General features: G+C 41.9%; 1 protein-coding gene and 1 pseudogene across 3 annotated transcripts in view; one reads left to right on the top strand and one right to left on the bottom strand.

Moving 5' to 3' along the window:
• Positions 1-15,573, bottom strand: part of SMG6 (SMG6 nonsense mediated mRNA decay factor) — a 237,758-nt gene that overhangs the window by 185,005 nt on the left and 37,180 nt on the right. For all 3 annotated transcript variants that reach the window (XM_032846751.1, XM_032846750.1, XM_032846752.1), the window contains exon 9: positions 2,765-2,826. In XM_032846751.1, the coding sequence (XP_032702642.1) occupies positions 2,765-2,826 (62 nt within the window). The remainder of the gene's footprint in view (positions 1-2,764; positions 2,827-15,573) is intronic.
• LOC116860640 lies at positions 9,349-9,739 on the top strand (annotated as a pseudogene).

The raw sequence follows: 15,573 nt of genomic DNA, 5'->3' as shown, positions 1-15,573 counted from the left end.
CACTCCTTTTCTAGTCTTACAGACTACTATGCTTTTTTCCCCCCAATAGAAGTTACTGCTGTTTCTGCCTTCCAGAATAAACATGGGGCTCAATTCTTTTACTTCCAGGAGAGCACAAGAAGAATACTCATCAAGGGGCTGGAGTGCCTAGAATTTACATATATTTTCCTCATGTGAACACAACTGTAACTCATTTCTTATGAAGGTGAAAGTAGACTAGCCTTATTTTTTTGCCAACAGAATATGTTGTATGCAGGAATGGAAGACATCCTGAAAAATAATCTGGACCACAGCAAACCACCTCTGACAAATGAGATAATCTATTCTTTTTCAAAGACTTCCAGAGCAGAAAATTCCCAAACATCTTCCCTCTGTGAAATTTTCTTACACCTAACCCAAATCTCTTCAGCAGCAACATAAGCCTATTTTTCTCTTACTGTCATCCCATAGAAATCAAAACTACCTGGTTATGACTCTTTTGTATTTAAACACAGGTTACCCCACAGCTATCTCTAAATAGACTTTTTTTTTTTACCTTAACTTTCTGTGTGTGCTTTTTTTTTTTTTTTTTAAGATTTTATTTTTAAGCAATCTCCACACCCAGCGTGGGGCTAGAACCCACAACCCAGAGATGAAGAGTCACACGCTCCACCAACTAAGCCAGCCAGGTGCCTCTAACTTCAATTTTGTTGAGATTAAATTTTTCTCTCAGAAATAATTTTCTAGCTTTTTAATCATTATTGTGGTTCGTTTGCAAAGTTCCTCCAAAATATTTGTAACTATGAGGATTTTTTAGAGGGAACAAAATTAAGATTCTACCTAACACTTAGACCTAACAAAAATATATCTTAAATATTCCTACATTCTAGACTTAGAACTACATTCTAGATTTAGAACTTCTTTAGCTCTCTACATCTCTAACAGAACAGTGGTCTCAGCCAGGAGCAATTCCGTCCCCCAAAGAACACTTGGCATTGGTGACATCTGTAATTGTCATGACTGGTGGGGAGAGGCAGAGATAGCACTGGCACGTAGTGGGGAGAATCCTGTGATACTGTTAAACCTACAACGCACAGGACAGCCTCCAACAATAAAGAATTATAAGGCTCAAAATATCAACAGTACAAAGGTTGAGAAATACTGTCTTGGAACACCACAGTACATGAAAATTTAAAGAACACAGGAAAGGGGGAAAAAAGTAGAGAAATACAGAGTGGAAAGGTAGTAAGGTAGTAAGAAAGATTTTTAAAATGAGAAAAAAGATAATAAAGAGAAGATGAGCCATAGTTCCTATTTTAAGTGCAGCCTAGTAGTATTTCCTGCTGTGATGCATTATTTTATAAAATGACCTTGATAATAATATTTTGCCCACCTTGTAGCTAGAGCTTTACATGACTCACCAGTGATTGGCCTGGGTCTACTACAACCTACTGCAATACTAGATCCTTCTCTCTAGTCTTATACAATCTGTCTATTTCTTATAATGACTTATTTATTCATACAGCAAATATTTACTGAGTACCTACTATATGCTAGGCACTGGGGATACAACAGTGTTGAGCAAAAACTCCTGCCAGGGTAGAGCCTATGGGGAGAGGGGATGGGGGAGGAGAGGAACTACTGACACTCCTGATTTCCTTTTCCCAAGTGAATTACTTTACAGTTAGAGATGCATCTGTTGGCACCACTCCAAGTTTCCCAAGTGATTTCAAAATCAAGACTACCCTTGTGCCAGCCATCACTGTCACTCTTGTCCAGGCTGATGACAAATGAGTATGTAACAAGCACACTTTCTAGTTCACCATGGTTTTTTTTAAGTGTTTCTTGAAGCAAGACAAAGCCTTTCTGCTTCTCCCACTAAGGAAAACTTCTAGAGCACTACAGATAAACTCAGAAGGCTATAGCAGAAAGTGAAGGAAACACTAACAATAACAGGGGATCTATAATCCAAAAGATATAACTCAAAGGGTATTTCATAATAAAACCTCCAACTCAGAAAATATGAAGACGCAGATGAAGACCCATGAAAGAGCATGCTGCCACTTACTCATCTCCTAGACTATGGAGACATTCAGCACACCTCTAGCCTGGTATAGTCATCAGGCTTTAGGATCACTGGTTTTATACAGTGAGGAAAATCTCTGATCCACGAAAGGAATACTCAAGACATGATCTCTTTCCAGGGATTTAATGGATGAAATAACAAGGTTTTGCACACACCATCCTCCCTGAGATTTTTATGTAAATCCATGGTGGATGGGGAAACCAAAGAGAAGTCTTAGCATTTACAGAGATCAGCAATATGGTGCAGGAACCTGAGCAGAGAAGAAAGGGGTATGGTTCAGAAGGATGAGAAAATGTGAGAGGAAAGAAAATGTTACTCTTCTCTTTGAAGGGAAAATTAATGGACAGCATTCTCCCCAAGGAGGACACCTGGTAACTGTACCCAGGGATCGAGTATAACTTCCTTAAGGAGCTCACTAGAGGCTGAGCTGTAAGGCAGAGGAAAGAGAAATCAGTGGGATTAGAGGTGGGGGTTTGATGTTTAATAGGGGGCTTCAATGAAGATAGAGAAAGAAGAGACAGATGGATGCAGAATAATATTTCCCAAACTTCATGAGCAGAATGAGTGAAGAGAAGGTGGAGGCCTCTAAGAATTCACACCCTGTGCCCTCAGTTACAAACACAGTCTAGTTGCTAACAATATTAAATTCCAAAATGACTTGTAATGTAGGAAAATAAAATAAACATCCTGCACACTTACCCAATCCGGGTAAACAGCTTCCCATGGGCATGGAGAAAACTGAGGATGAACCTTTTGTTCAGCTGCATGGGAAAAAGAGAGAGGAGAAAACAATTAAACTTTCCCCAGTTTCCTGTTACTGAACAGAGTCCCTAGTGACACAATAACCTGGCCAGGGTCTAAGGGGTGGGCACTAGGGATGGGAACCAAATGAACATGCCCAAAGTTTCACACAGACCCAGGGCACATGCCCAACAGCTGCTGATCAGCGGAGCCAACATGACAGCAGGCTCAGTGAGTGGATAGCACCCTCTGCTGGCAGTGGTGCCCGTGTGCAGGGAATACAGTGTTGAACTCTGGCGCTCTCAGATCTAGGAGTCATTCTGCCCCACAAAGATGGAAATGAAACAATGACAAGGATAGGGAAAATATTCTGATTCTGTAAGTCCCTAATCTTATTTATAAGCTATTTTTCTACCTACCCAAGAAAGCAGGACTCTGTAACCATGGATAGGGTAACTCAACACTAACCCATCAAATTGTACTTCTCCAGCTTTTAAAACAAAAATTCAAGTTCTAGGTCTAAAGCTGAAAATTCAGTGTCTACAGGGGCCAGGTACAAAATAGGTTACTGGGGACAGTAGCGCTTGACGGCTGTTCCACTCCAGTTCTGTTCTTTGTAGGCCCAGGATCATCATCTATTTTCTTTCATTTTTCCCCCTTTTATTTATTTATTTTTTAAAGATTTTATTTATTTATTTGACAGACAGAGATCACAAGCAGGCAGAGAGGCAGGCAGAGAGAGAGGAGGAAGCAGGCTCCCTGCAGAGCAGAGAGCCGGATGCAGGGCTCGGTCCCAGGACCTTGAGATCATGACCTGAGCCGAAGGCAGAGGCTTTAACCCACTGAGCCACCCAGGTGCCCCTCAATTTTCCCCCTTTTAAAGAAAAGCTAAAAGCTAGGTTTTTATATGAAAACCTCTGGCTTTTTTAAATGTTGGCTACTAATGGGAAAAGTTAAGACTTTAAGCAAGCCAAAAACACACATTTGCCAGCCACATTTGGCCCACAAGCTACCAAATTTACAATTTTCAGTTCAAGGTTCCACAAAATCTACGTCTATAAACACCAAGGGGGAAGATGACTGATCAAACCAAGGGTTGGGGGTGGGGGTGGATTCAACTCAAAGAAAGTGGAGATAATCTAAAGACCAAACCTTGTTGTCATCTTGCCCGGTCTCCTAGAATCAAAATGCTCAGGGCCCAGTAGTCAAACAGAAAGAAGGGTAAAGAATCTTCATCTCAGGAGGGTGCTCAGAGCAAGGAATAGTCCAGCACCTCTGGATCCTTTGCCCAGTAAGAAAAACTCTGCTGGTTTATGCTCTTTCAAAAGAGAACACCGATCAAATCACAGCAGTTCCATCTATTTCACATGGAAGCTAAGTGTGGGTAAAGGAGTGTACTCACACCTCACCATAACTTCAACAACAAACTCTGCATACAAACTTTAGTTTTTATTTTTGCTTAAACAAATTATATTTAATCAGCAATACTAGATCAAGCATTGATTTATATACCTAAAAAGCTCAAGATACTTCATTGATGGTAACCTGTCTCTACAGTGAGGCAAGTCAGGGCCAGGAACGCTGGGTTCCATGAAAAGAAGGGAAACTGCTAGAAAACAAAGGAACTGCTGTGAAATAAACTGCCAGTAACCATATCACTGTTAGTGGCAAAACCTCGGCTAAAATGCAGGTCTCCAGATCCACTAGTAGAGGAAGGTGGTGAAAAACATGGACTTTCCTATCAAACCTCTGCAACTTACCTACCTTGGGATCTCAGGCAACTGATCTAACCTCCCTAGGTTTTTGTTCTACACAATGGAGATAACAGTACCTATATGTTAATGGATTGGTGCATGGCATAAGACAAGTAAAAACATGCTTACATGTTGTAAACACTCGGCTGTTAGCTGAACATTCTCTCCCAATGAATGATAAAGCAAGTGATAAAATGTTAACTGAAGAATCTGAGTAAAGGATATACAGAATTCCTTGGATTATTCTTATTTTCTACAGATATAAAATTATTTCAAAATAAAAAGGTAAAAATGTAAAAAGTAAAATTTTTTTTAAAAAGGTAAAAATATATATATTCTCTCTCTATTCCTATTTTAGCTTAATTATCCCTTTCCCACAGCTATCAATCATGAACTAGTTAACTCACCCATAACCAGGAGGAATGCTGGTTACATTTATATAACAGGTAGGCACATAATGATACCAACTCACTTCATTCAAGCCAATTAACATTCCCCAAGCCCTAAGGCAGCTCAGAAATTTAAGCAACTTAAACCAGCAAATGGCAGCGTTAGACCCTGAACTCAGGTCTTACGGATCCAAAGAAGTGTTTCTTCCTTTGTACGGGAAGTATCACAGGAAGATAACTGATGATATTATTCATAAAGGAAGGGATGATGAGGAAATAAGAGTAACTAAAAAGCACTTGTTTTACTTTTAAGTTTTCCCATGAGGTAGGAAACTCATACTGTTATGACCTACAATACCTCCTGGGTTAAAATTAAGAGCACCAAGAAGCTTTTTTAATACTGTGGTTCTATCCAGGTGCCTGGGTGGCTCAGCTGGCTGGGTGTCAGACTCTTGATTTCAGCTCAGGTCATGCATGATCTCAGGGTCGTGGGATCGAGTCCTGCATCAGGCTCTGTGCTTAGCGTGGAGTCAGCTGGAGATTCTTTCTCTCCCTCTTCCTCTGTCCCCCCACACCCCGTTACCCCACTCAAGCTCTCTCTCTCTTCTCTAAATATATAAATAAATAAAATCTTTTTAAAAATTACTGTGGTAGGGGCGCCTGGGTGGCTCAGTGGGTTAAAGCCTCTGCCTTCAGCTCGGGTCATGATCCCAGGGTCCTGGGATCGAGCCCTGCATCAGGCTCTGCTCAGCAGGAAGCCTGCTTCCTCCTGCCTCTCTGCCTACTTGTGATCTCTGTCAAATAAATAAATTTTTAAAAAATCTTAAAAAAAAAAAATACTGTGGTTCTACCTATACTTCCCAAACACCCTTCCCTTAGGATAGTAGATGAAGCCCATGGAACTACCTCAGTTAATACTTGTCATTATCATACTTCAACTGTATTTAGCAGAAAGTAGATTTCAGTGCATTGTTTTTCAACTAGTGAGAGTGAAGGGAATCTTCGGGAACTTTTTCAAACTGTACACACATTCTCCCTGACCTTGGTTAATGAGAACCACTGTTTTATTTTTAGTCTGAAAGTCTCTGTCACCCTAAATATAGTTTCTCTTTATCGTCAATACTCAAGTCAGAAAAAAGCTAAAAATGCAGATGCATTATAGAGAGGTAAGGCATGTTATATTGAGGAAACAGATTTGTTACACATTGATCAAACGGGCCTAAGCAACACTGTGTGTAATACTCCAGCCTAATTTTTGGAAAACAAAACTTTGGATACCAAGTCCACAGTACGAAAATCTTAGTCTGAACCTCCTCCCTCTCCAACACATCACCTTGTTTTGGCGACTTTTTGGTTATTAACAATACACTCAGATGGGCTCTCCGCTCAACGGGGAGACTGCTTCCCCCTCTCTCTGTGCCTGCCTCTGCCTACTTGTGATCTCTCTCTCGCTGTCAAATAAATAAATAAAATCTTTAAAAAAAAAAACCAACAATAATACACTCAGATGGTCTCACTCAAGTACAGAAGGAAATGTTACTCTTTGAATGTGAGACTATCTGCCTCCGGATCTTCCTCACATATTTACACACTGTTCACCAAAAACATTTAAAAATGCTTCTTGGGTATACCCTGACAGGCAACATTAGAATTATTAAGGGGCTCTTGTTTCTTTAGTTCAAGTCCAAAACCAATTCACTATGCACTCCTGAGTCTTTTATAAACCATCTAAAAGCAATGACCCAAAGAGACATTAATGGCAGTGGCCGAGTGGGTAGGTCTCTGGACCCTCACAATAAAGTCTGTCCTGCCATTAACTTCAGAATTATGAATGAAATGGTTTGGGCTATTCCTCAACTATAAAAGAGAATTTCCACCATTGACACCACCTACCTCAGAGCTGAAAGAATAAAATGAAATAATACAAATTAGAACATTTTGAGGAATAAAGGTTTTATGGAAGCCCTGGTAACTGTCACTCAGAACTGCCTAAATGCTTTGTGAACTATGGAGCAAGGAAGGAGAGAGAAGCTGTTCAGAGGCAGCAATACAATACAGGAGGTAAGAATTCTGAAAATATACCCAATTTCAATTCCTAAATAGTTGCTCTTCTTTTTGAATAGCTATATGAAAAACTGAATTTCTGAGAAGTGAATCATTTTAAAGACAGTAAGAGTACTCATTATTAAAAGAAATTTCAGGGGCGCCTGGGTGGCTCAGTGGATTAAGCCTCTGCCTTCGGCTCAGGTCATGATCTCAGGATCCTGGGATCGAGCCCTCTACCGGGCTCTCTGCTCAGCAGGCCCCCTCTCTCTCTGCCTGCCTCTCTGCCTGCTTGTGATCTCTCTCTGTCAAATAAATAAATAAAATCTTTAAAATAAATAAATAAAAGAAATTTCAGTGTGGATTTTTACAGTATTATGGACAGCATAAATTATCATTCTCTTAATTTATCCATCTGGAACACCTCTATAGATATGCCAAGTATTTAAAACAAAACAACAACAACAACAAAAAACTATGTAATTTTTTTTAAGATTTTACTTATTTATTAGAGAGATGGAGAGAGACCACAAATAGGCAGAGCAGCAGGCAGAGGGAGAGGGAGAGGGAGAAGCAGGTTCTCTGCTGAGCAGGGAGCCTGATGCGAGGCTCAATCCCAGAACCCTGGGATCATGACCTGAGCCGAAGGCAGGCGCTTAACCAACTGAGCCTTCCAGATGCCCCAAAACCTCGTAATATTTTAAAAGGGGGGCTCTATCCTCTTATATAGGAGCCAACATAGGTGGAAACCCAAATTCCAATAGTACCTGTTAGCAAATGTTCAGGACTTTCAGAGCATGCAATTAAAGCCCATTTGCCATCTCCCTAAAGCACTGAGCTCACAGGGTGCAGGCAAATGTGAGCACAGAGGTGATGCTGTCCACTTTCATCCCTTTGCTCCTCCCATCCCAGGCACAATCAAGAACAAACCGACAAGACAGGGTCCCCACTGCTAAAGAACTTGCAGTCCAAGAACAACAGACAAATAATATCCCAACTTACCAACTCCCCATTTATGCTCCAAATCCTAAGACAAGGCCTGCTGACTAGGAAGGTGTCAGGGGGCACTCTACTTCCCTTATTGTTACTATCCCTCGACAAGGGAAGTCTTTGAAGAATGCAAGATCTAAGGAGATTATAAAGAAAGTGAAGAAGGGAGTCCTGGTACACAAATGTGGAAACCCATCAGTAAGTTAGTAATGGAACAATCATCTAGTAAAGGTAAAAATTATTCATGGTTGGAGGCGCCTGGCTGGCTCAGTCGGTTAGTCTGCCTTTGGCTCAAGTCCTGATCTCGGGGTTCTGGGATCCAGCCCCGCATCAGGCTCTAGCCACAGCAAGGAGTCAGCTTCTCCCTCTCCCTCTGCCTCTCCCCACCCCTGCTTGTATGTGTGTGCTCTCTGTCTCAAATAAATAAATAAATAAATAAATAAATAAATAAATAAATAAATAAATAAATAAATAAAATTATTCATTAGACTTTCAGTATTCCTCCTTCCAGGATACACATAAAGAAAGAAGTACACAGGCGCCTGGGTGGCTCAGTGGGTTAAAGCCTCTGCCTTCACTCAGGTCATGATCTCAGGGTCCTAGGATCGAGCCCCACATCCGGCTCTCTGCTCAACAGGGAGCTTGTTTCCCCTTCCTCTCTCTCTGCCTGCCTCTCTGTCTACTTGTGATCTCTGTCTGTCAAATAAATAAATAAAATCTTTAAAAAAAAAAAAAAAGAAAGAAAGAAAAAAGTATAGGCAAGCCAAGTAATATCTCAAATGCCTCATAGGAAGACAGAGCAAATCAAAATCAATCCTTCCATTTCTTACTTGGACTAAACCAAGGTTGAGGTAGAGTAGGGACAATGATTACTTCTCACCTTTAGTTTCTCCACCCCTGAACTGTTCTGGGCAAAACGACAGCTCAATTACTTCTAATTAAGCCCAAGTTCCATGTAGAGATGTCCTACTTAGAGAGCTGGATCTGAGCCATGTGAACTCAAGTGTAAAATGTGCCTCTTAAAACCACCTCTTCCAAGAAATGCACCCCTTGAAACAACGGCTCTCATCCTCACACTGCAGCTTAGTGCTGCCTCAACAAAGTTTTACGTTAAAGCCACTTACGTGCTATTACTTTCTTATCTCTCTTTAAAGCAGACAGCCCGGAGGGAAATTAGGCTAAATGTCAAATCAGCAGTCAGGTCCTGAAAACCCACCCCACAAGCTGAGGCACAGCAGAACTTAGAGTACCCAGCTGGCTCTCAGGAGGGAAACTAGCACTAGGTCTCAGGAAAAGAAGGAACCTGCTCTATCTCTTCAATGAGGTGGCGGAACGGTTTGGTGGCAGCGGTCTTGTGATAGACTCAGAGATGCAGATCTTTGCGAAAACCCTAGTGGCAAAGACCATCACCCTCAAGGCCAAGCCCAGTGGCAACACTGAAAATGTCAAACATCCAAGCCAAAATCCAAGACGAGAAGGGCATCGCGCATGACCAGCAGCATCTCATTTTTGCAGACATACAGCTGGACAGCGGCCACACTCTCAGACCACAATACCCAGAGATATTGTGAGCGCTGCACCTGGTGCTTCACCTTCGAGCTGGCATCACCCAGCCTTCCCTCCACCAGCTGGCCCAGAAACCCAACTGTGACAAGATCATCTGCTGGGAGTGTTCTGCTCACTTGCACCCCTGTGTTGTCATCTGCAGTAAGAAATGTGGCCTCACCGACAACCAGTGCCCCAAGAAGGTCAAATAAGACCCCTCCTTTGCCCACACGGAGGCCTCCTGCCAGAGCCTCAAGGCCCCAGGGGCTCAATAAACTTTCCTTTTCATTTTAAAAAAAAAAAAAAGGAAAAGAAGGAACCCTGAGTTTGTGACTATCCTGCATTTATTGCTTGTTGTTTACTGGGTAAAGGGATGAGTACAGAATGATATGAACAGAGACTACTGGTCTTAGAATTAAAGACTTGGGTTCAAATTCTGGTTGTGTCATTTATTTACTATATCACTATCAGAAGTCACATCGACTTTCTAAAGCTATTTCTTCAACTATAAAATGAGAAGGGTAAGTGAGATCAATATTGGTAATTCTATAACCCTGAGTGTGTATGCATCACAATAAGACCTTCTGTAAAAAAATAGGTTCCCCGGTCCTGCAGGACCAGAATCTTCAGGGAGGGGAAGGTGACCGCAAATCAGCATTTTCAAAAGGTCTCCAGGTAATTCTGAAAGGCAATCAGATTTAGGAACCACTGGGCTAGATCAGGGGTCAGCAAACTACAGCCCAAGGGTCAACAGGTAGCATGCCACCTGTTTCTATATGGCCCAGGAGATAAGAATGTTTGTTTTTATTAATATTTTATTTATTTATTTGAGAGAGACAGAGACAGTGAGAGAGAGCACAAGTGGGAAGGAGGAGGAGAAGCAGACTCTCCGCTGAGCAGGGAGCCCAATGCAGGACTTGATCCCAGGACCCTGAGATCATAACCCGAGCCAAAGGCCAAACACTTAACCCACTGAGCCACAGAGGCACCCCTGTTTTTTTACATTGTTTTAATGGCTGGAAAAAACTCAAAAGAATATTTCATGACACAGAAAAATTATATGGAATGTAAATTCCAGCATCCACAAATAAAATTCTATTGAAACACAGCCACCCTCATTTCTTTACATCTTGTCTGTGGCTACCCCTACAAAGTCAAGGTAAGTAGCCTCAGTAGAGTGTATGTCCCAAAAGCCTAAAATATTTACTCTCTGGCCCTTTACAAAAAAAGTTTGCTGATCTCTTGGCTAGATTTTTAACACTAGGGTCTGAAAAATTTTTCTACCTGCACAACCCTTGAGGGCTACCACACACATCTACTGGAAACAGCAATGACTCTCACAAGCTAACAGGTAAAGAAGGGTAGGGGTGCCTGGGTGGCTCAGTGGGTTAAGCCTCTGCCTTCAGCTCAGGTCATGATCTCAGGGTCCTGGGATCATGCCCCACATCGGGCTCTCTGCTCAGCAGGGAGCCTGCTTCCCCCTCTCTCTCTGCCTGCCTCTCTGCCTACTTGTGATGTCTGTCAAATAAATAAAATCTTAAAATTAAAAAAAAGGGTAATGAGGAGGAGGGGAATCACCCATCTACAGCGTTCTTTCCAATTCTGAAAAGCCTACAAAAGTGTGATTCTAACTAAAGCTAACTTTTCTTGTCAGCTTTTGAGTAAGCACCATCCTGTTCTATGATAGCACCAAAAAACAAAACAAAACAAAACAAAAAACCAGCAAATGCCGAAAGAGTGCTGTTCTCAAAGCTTTTGAACTCAAAAGCCCCGAAGGCTACAAAGAAATATAAACGGGGCTCTCCAGGTTTCCACCTTCAATGCCATTATGGGGCTAAGTGATCAAGTGGAAACAGAACATACCCAAAACCAATAAAGTTTTTACTTAGGCCAGAGGGCCCCTGGACACTTCCCAAAACATCCGTAATCGAGGGAAAGTGCCAGATTAAGGTTTATGAATCCCTATGCTGTGGTCTGACAATCTGTAATAACCAGCTCAAAAGTGCCACCAGCCTAACATCTCAAGGTATACAGAGAAAGAGAGAAAGTTCAGCCAAAGGGCAGCACTGTTGCTCTGACTGGGCTACTTTCTGAATGACTCTTCCTTCTGACTCATCTCTCACAGCGCCTGGGAACTCTCATGCCCATCCACCTGAAAAGTAGGTGAGCTGGGACACCCTGTGTCTGCACTGCACAAAGTGAGAGAGAAGAGGAAACGGCTGAAGCTCCCACTTGGTGATCAGGTGGGTAACCAGAAAAACAGTTCTCCAAAAGCACATACACAAGCTCAAACCCATCCTATAAATGAGTGGGTCGACGGAGTGTGAGGGTGCTGAAGTCATTTGTTCACTCAGCAAAAACTAACTGTCCACCTTCTACGTACAGGACACTGAGTGAACCAAGAACAAAGGCAGAGATGATCCTTGCTCTATGGGTGACGTCATAATAAAGTACCGTAATTAGAGACATACAGGATGCTCTATATTTCCACAGCAGGGGCATTAGAGGATCTCAGAGGAAGAGATCCTTGAGTTGAAACTTGAAGGCTGAGTAAATAGTTGGGTTTGGATCAGGCAGAGGGTATTGCCTATGTGTCACAAGTAAATGAACAGCATGTGTGGTGGTCCCAAGAGTGGTATGTGGTAGACTGGCATAAGCAGGTGAGTGATTCTCCAAGAGGGAGGCTGGAGAAACAGGCGAGTCAAGCTGTACTCTTTAGTTAAAAAGTCTGATCTTAATCAAACCACTGAGAAATGCTGGACAGGGAAGTGACATGAGCAAACCTCCATTTTTGAAAGGACATTCTAGCTACTGTTTAGAAATTAAAGAGTTGTTTTGGGGGAGGGGGGAGTTGGTCAGGGTCAAATGTGTGGAGGCCAGGAGGCCAATTAAGAAGCTACTGTATGGGGCTTTTGGGTGGCTCAGTGGGTTAAGCCTCTCCCTTCGGCTCAGGTCATGATCTCGGGGTCCTGGGATCATGCCCCGCATGGGGCTCTCTGCTCGGGAGGAAGCCTGCTTTCCCCTCTCTCTCTGCCTGCCTCTCTGCCTACTTGTGATTTCTCTATGTCAAATAAATAGATAAAATCTTAAAAAAGAAGAAGCAGCAGCAGCTACTGTAATCACCCAATGGCAATGAAGACAGAGAAGAGAGGGAAGATACAGTCATTCTACACTCAGACAATCATGATCCCTGTCCCTAATTCCCAGAGGTTCTAGTCCTAAATAACTCCATCTACAGAGACCAGCAGTGACCCGGAACCAAGTATGAGTCTTTAGAAAAAGTCCCAAACCAAATGAAACAGTGATTTCACTTTTAGAGAGACTTTGGATATTCTTATTTCTTTTCAATAATTTTAAAAGTCCTACCTAGCATGGTGGTTGGTACTTAGTACATATTCGATAAGTGACTGAAGAACATATAGAACACACAGATTTTATAGTGATTAAATAGAATATCCAGGTGCTACACACAAAACCCTCAAGAAAAACAGTGCAGTATTAATAGTAATCTGTAGGAAGTAACATACTCATCACTATTTATGAGAATTTAAATCTATTTCTTTTTGGAGGATAATTTGACAAAACCCAGACAAAGGTATTCAAAGAGAGAGTTCTATCGGGAATTAAGCACTCTGATCCTGAGTAATAGCAGTTCCCACTGCTACATTCTGGCCCAAGAGACTGGACAAAAAGAGACCACAGTTAACATCAAAACAAAAGATAAAATCCAGGGGCGCCTGGGTGGCTCAATGGGTTAAGCCGCTGCCTTCGGCTCAGGTCATGATCTCAGGTTCCTGGGATCGAGTCCTGCATCGGGCTCTCTGCTCAGCAGGGAGCCTGCTTCCCTCTCTCTCTCTCTGCCTGCCTCTCTGTCTAGTTGTGATCTCTCTCTCTGTCAAATAAATAAATAAATAAATCTTTAAAAAAAAAAAAAAAAGATAAAATCCAGGGCGCCCGGCTGGCTCAATTGGTGGAGCATATAACTCTCGATCTCAGGGGTCTGAGTTCAAGCACCAAGTTGGATAGGTATAGAAATTACTTAAAAGTAAAACCTTTAGGGGTGCCTGGGTGGCTCAGTGGGTTAAAGCCTCTGCCTTTGGCTCAGGTCATGATCCCAGTATCCTGGGATTGAGCCCCACATCGGGGTCTCTGTTCAGCAGGGAGCGGGGACCTGCTTCCCCCTGTCTCTGCCTGCCTCTCTGCCTATTTGTGATCTCTGTCTGTCAAATAAATAAATAAACTCTCTAAAAATAAATAAATAAATAAATAAATAAATAAATAAAACCTTAAAAAAAAAGGGGAAAAAAAGCCAAAGTCCTTACAGGAACCTACAAAAGGCCTATCCAATACTCACTCTCTACCCCTGTAGCCTCCTGTCCCTTGAATGTGCCAAGCATCCTCCCAGTTTTATGTTCCAGTCCAAGGGTTCCTAAACTTTATAGCACAATGGAATGGTATTACATTGTGATTTTTAAAAGCTCCCCAGGTTTCTGGACACAAGTTTGAGAACCACTGCTCCAGTTTACCCTGTTTTGATAGCATTTATCACCAATTTTTACACAAACACATATACACACACCATGACAGCAAGGACCTTGTTATATTTTGTTCACAACAGTAGGCTCATAGGAGGTAACCAATAAATACTTGGTGAGCAAATGGCCTTTCTAGTCTAGCCTTCGGCTGCTCCTCCTTTCTCCACCCTTGCTGATATGGCCTATATACTTCAGTAACAAAAAGAATTACTCATGGTGCCTGAAATTCACCATGTTCTTTCTGCTGCCATGCCTTTCTAAATCTAATAAAGTCCTACTTTTCCTTGCTTTCCCAACCCTCTCTACCCCCAGGCTGAACCTGATACCGTATCCTGCAGGCTTAGAGAATACCTCATATACCTTTCTGATACTGTGTATCATAGTGCGTCTTACATACATACACATCTGTCTTTAGACTAGCTCTGTCCCTAGAACTTTAACCATGGTGACAGAAATGTTCCTTATCTTCACAGACCAATACAGCAGCCACCAGCCACATGTGGGTAATAAGTATTTGAAAGGTGGCCAGTGTGACTGAGAAACTAAATTTTTAATTGTATTTCATTTTAATTAATGTAAATAGCCAGTATGGTTACCACACCAGTCACCACAGCTCTAGACTGTGATGTACTTTAGTTAATGTTTCATTTCTATAACCCAGGACACAGGAATCATCAACAGTGATAGACTGGTAGCTGGAGGGATGGATGGATGGAAGAAAGTTGGCTCTGAAGATTATAATACCCATATGTTTACAATTTCTGGCTTGACATATGGTAGGAGCAAAGGACATACTCTGAAGCACAAACAAGGCTCAGCCAATGAGAACAAAGAACTGGAGAACTTATCCAGTATTCTACTCTTCTACCCAACTTAAAAATCTACACAGTGTGGGGGAGTGTGACCTAACACCTTACTGAGTTGTACCTTTTGGAAGCTTGGGGACAGCCCCCCACTGAGGACGGGTTGAATTTACCAAGCTGGCTCTGTGCTTTAGGAGTTAAAAGTACCCCAGGCTACTCAAACACAATTCAGATAATAAGAATTCAAGTTTTTCCACCTAAACAAAACAAGTATGACACACCCCAGCAACTTAATAATAAAAGTCCAAACTTCTAGAGAAACCTGTGTGTAAGGCACTATTCAAAGCACCTTGTCTGTTAACTCATTTAACCTTACAACAATCCTGTGAGTTCAGTAATACTATAATTTCTATATTACAGATGAAAAAATGGAGCAACAGAGAGCTTAAGTGACCTGTCCAAGGTTAACCCAGGCAGCCTGGCTCCAGAGTCTGAGCTCTTAATCTTTCACCTTTAAAGAAGGGAATCTTTTTGGCAGAACCAAGAGAGCCACCGAGGATGTTTATAAAGGCCAAAAGCTAAAGCAACCCCAAGCAAAAACCGGCCAATGGTTCCAGTTATCATTCACTGAGAGAACACTAGTTCAAACCAACTGAGAAGTCTCTCAGATTAAGAGAAGTAGATACTTCTAATTCATATCATATCTTG

Source organism: Lontra canadensis, unplaced genomic scaffold (assembly GCF_010015895.1).
Source record: "Lontra canadensis isolate GAN:19392208 unplaced genomic scaffold, GSC_riverotter_1.0 scaffold180, whole genome shotgun sequence".
In the NCBI taxonomy this organism is placed as follows: domain Eukaryota; kingdom Metazoa; phylum Chordata; class Mammalia; order Carnivora; family Mustelidae; genus Lontra; species Lontra canadensis.
The sequence above is the reverse complement of the archived record's forward strand: the minus strand, read 5'-3'. Positions and strand labels throughout refer to the sequence as shown.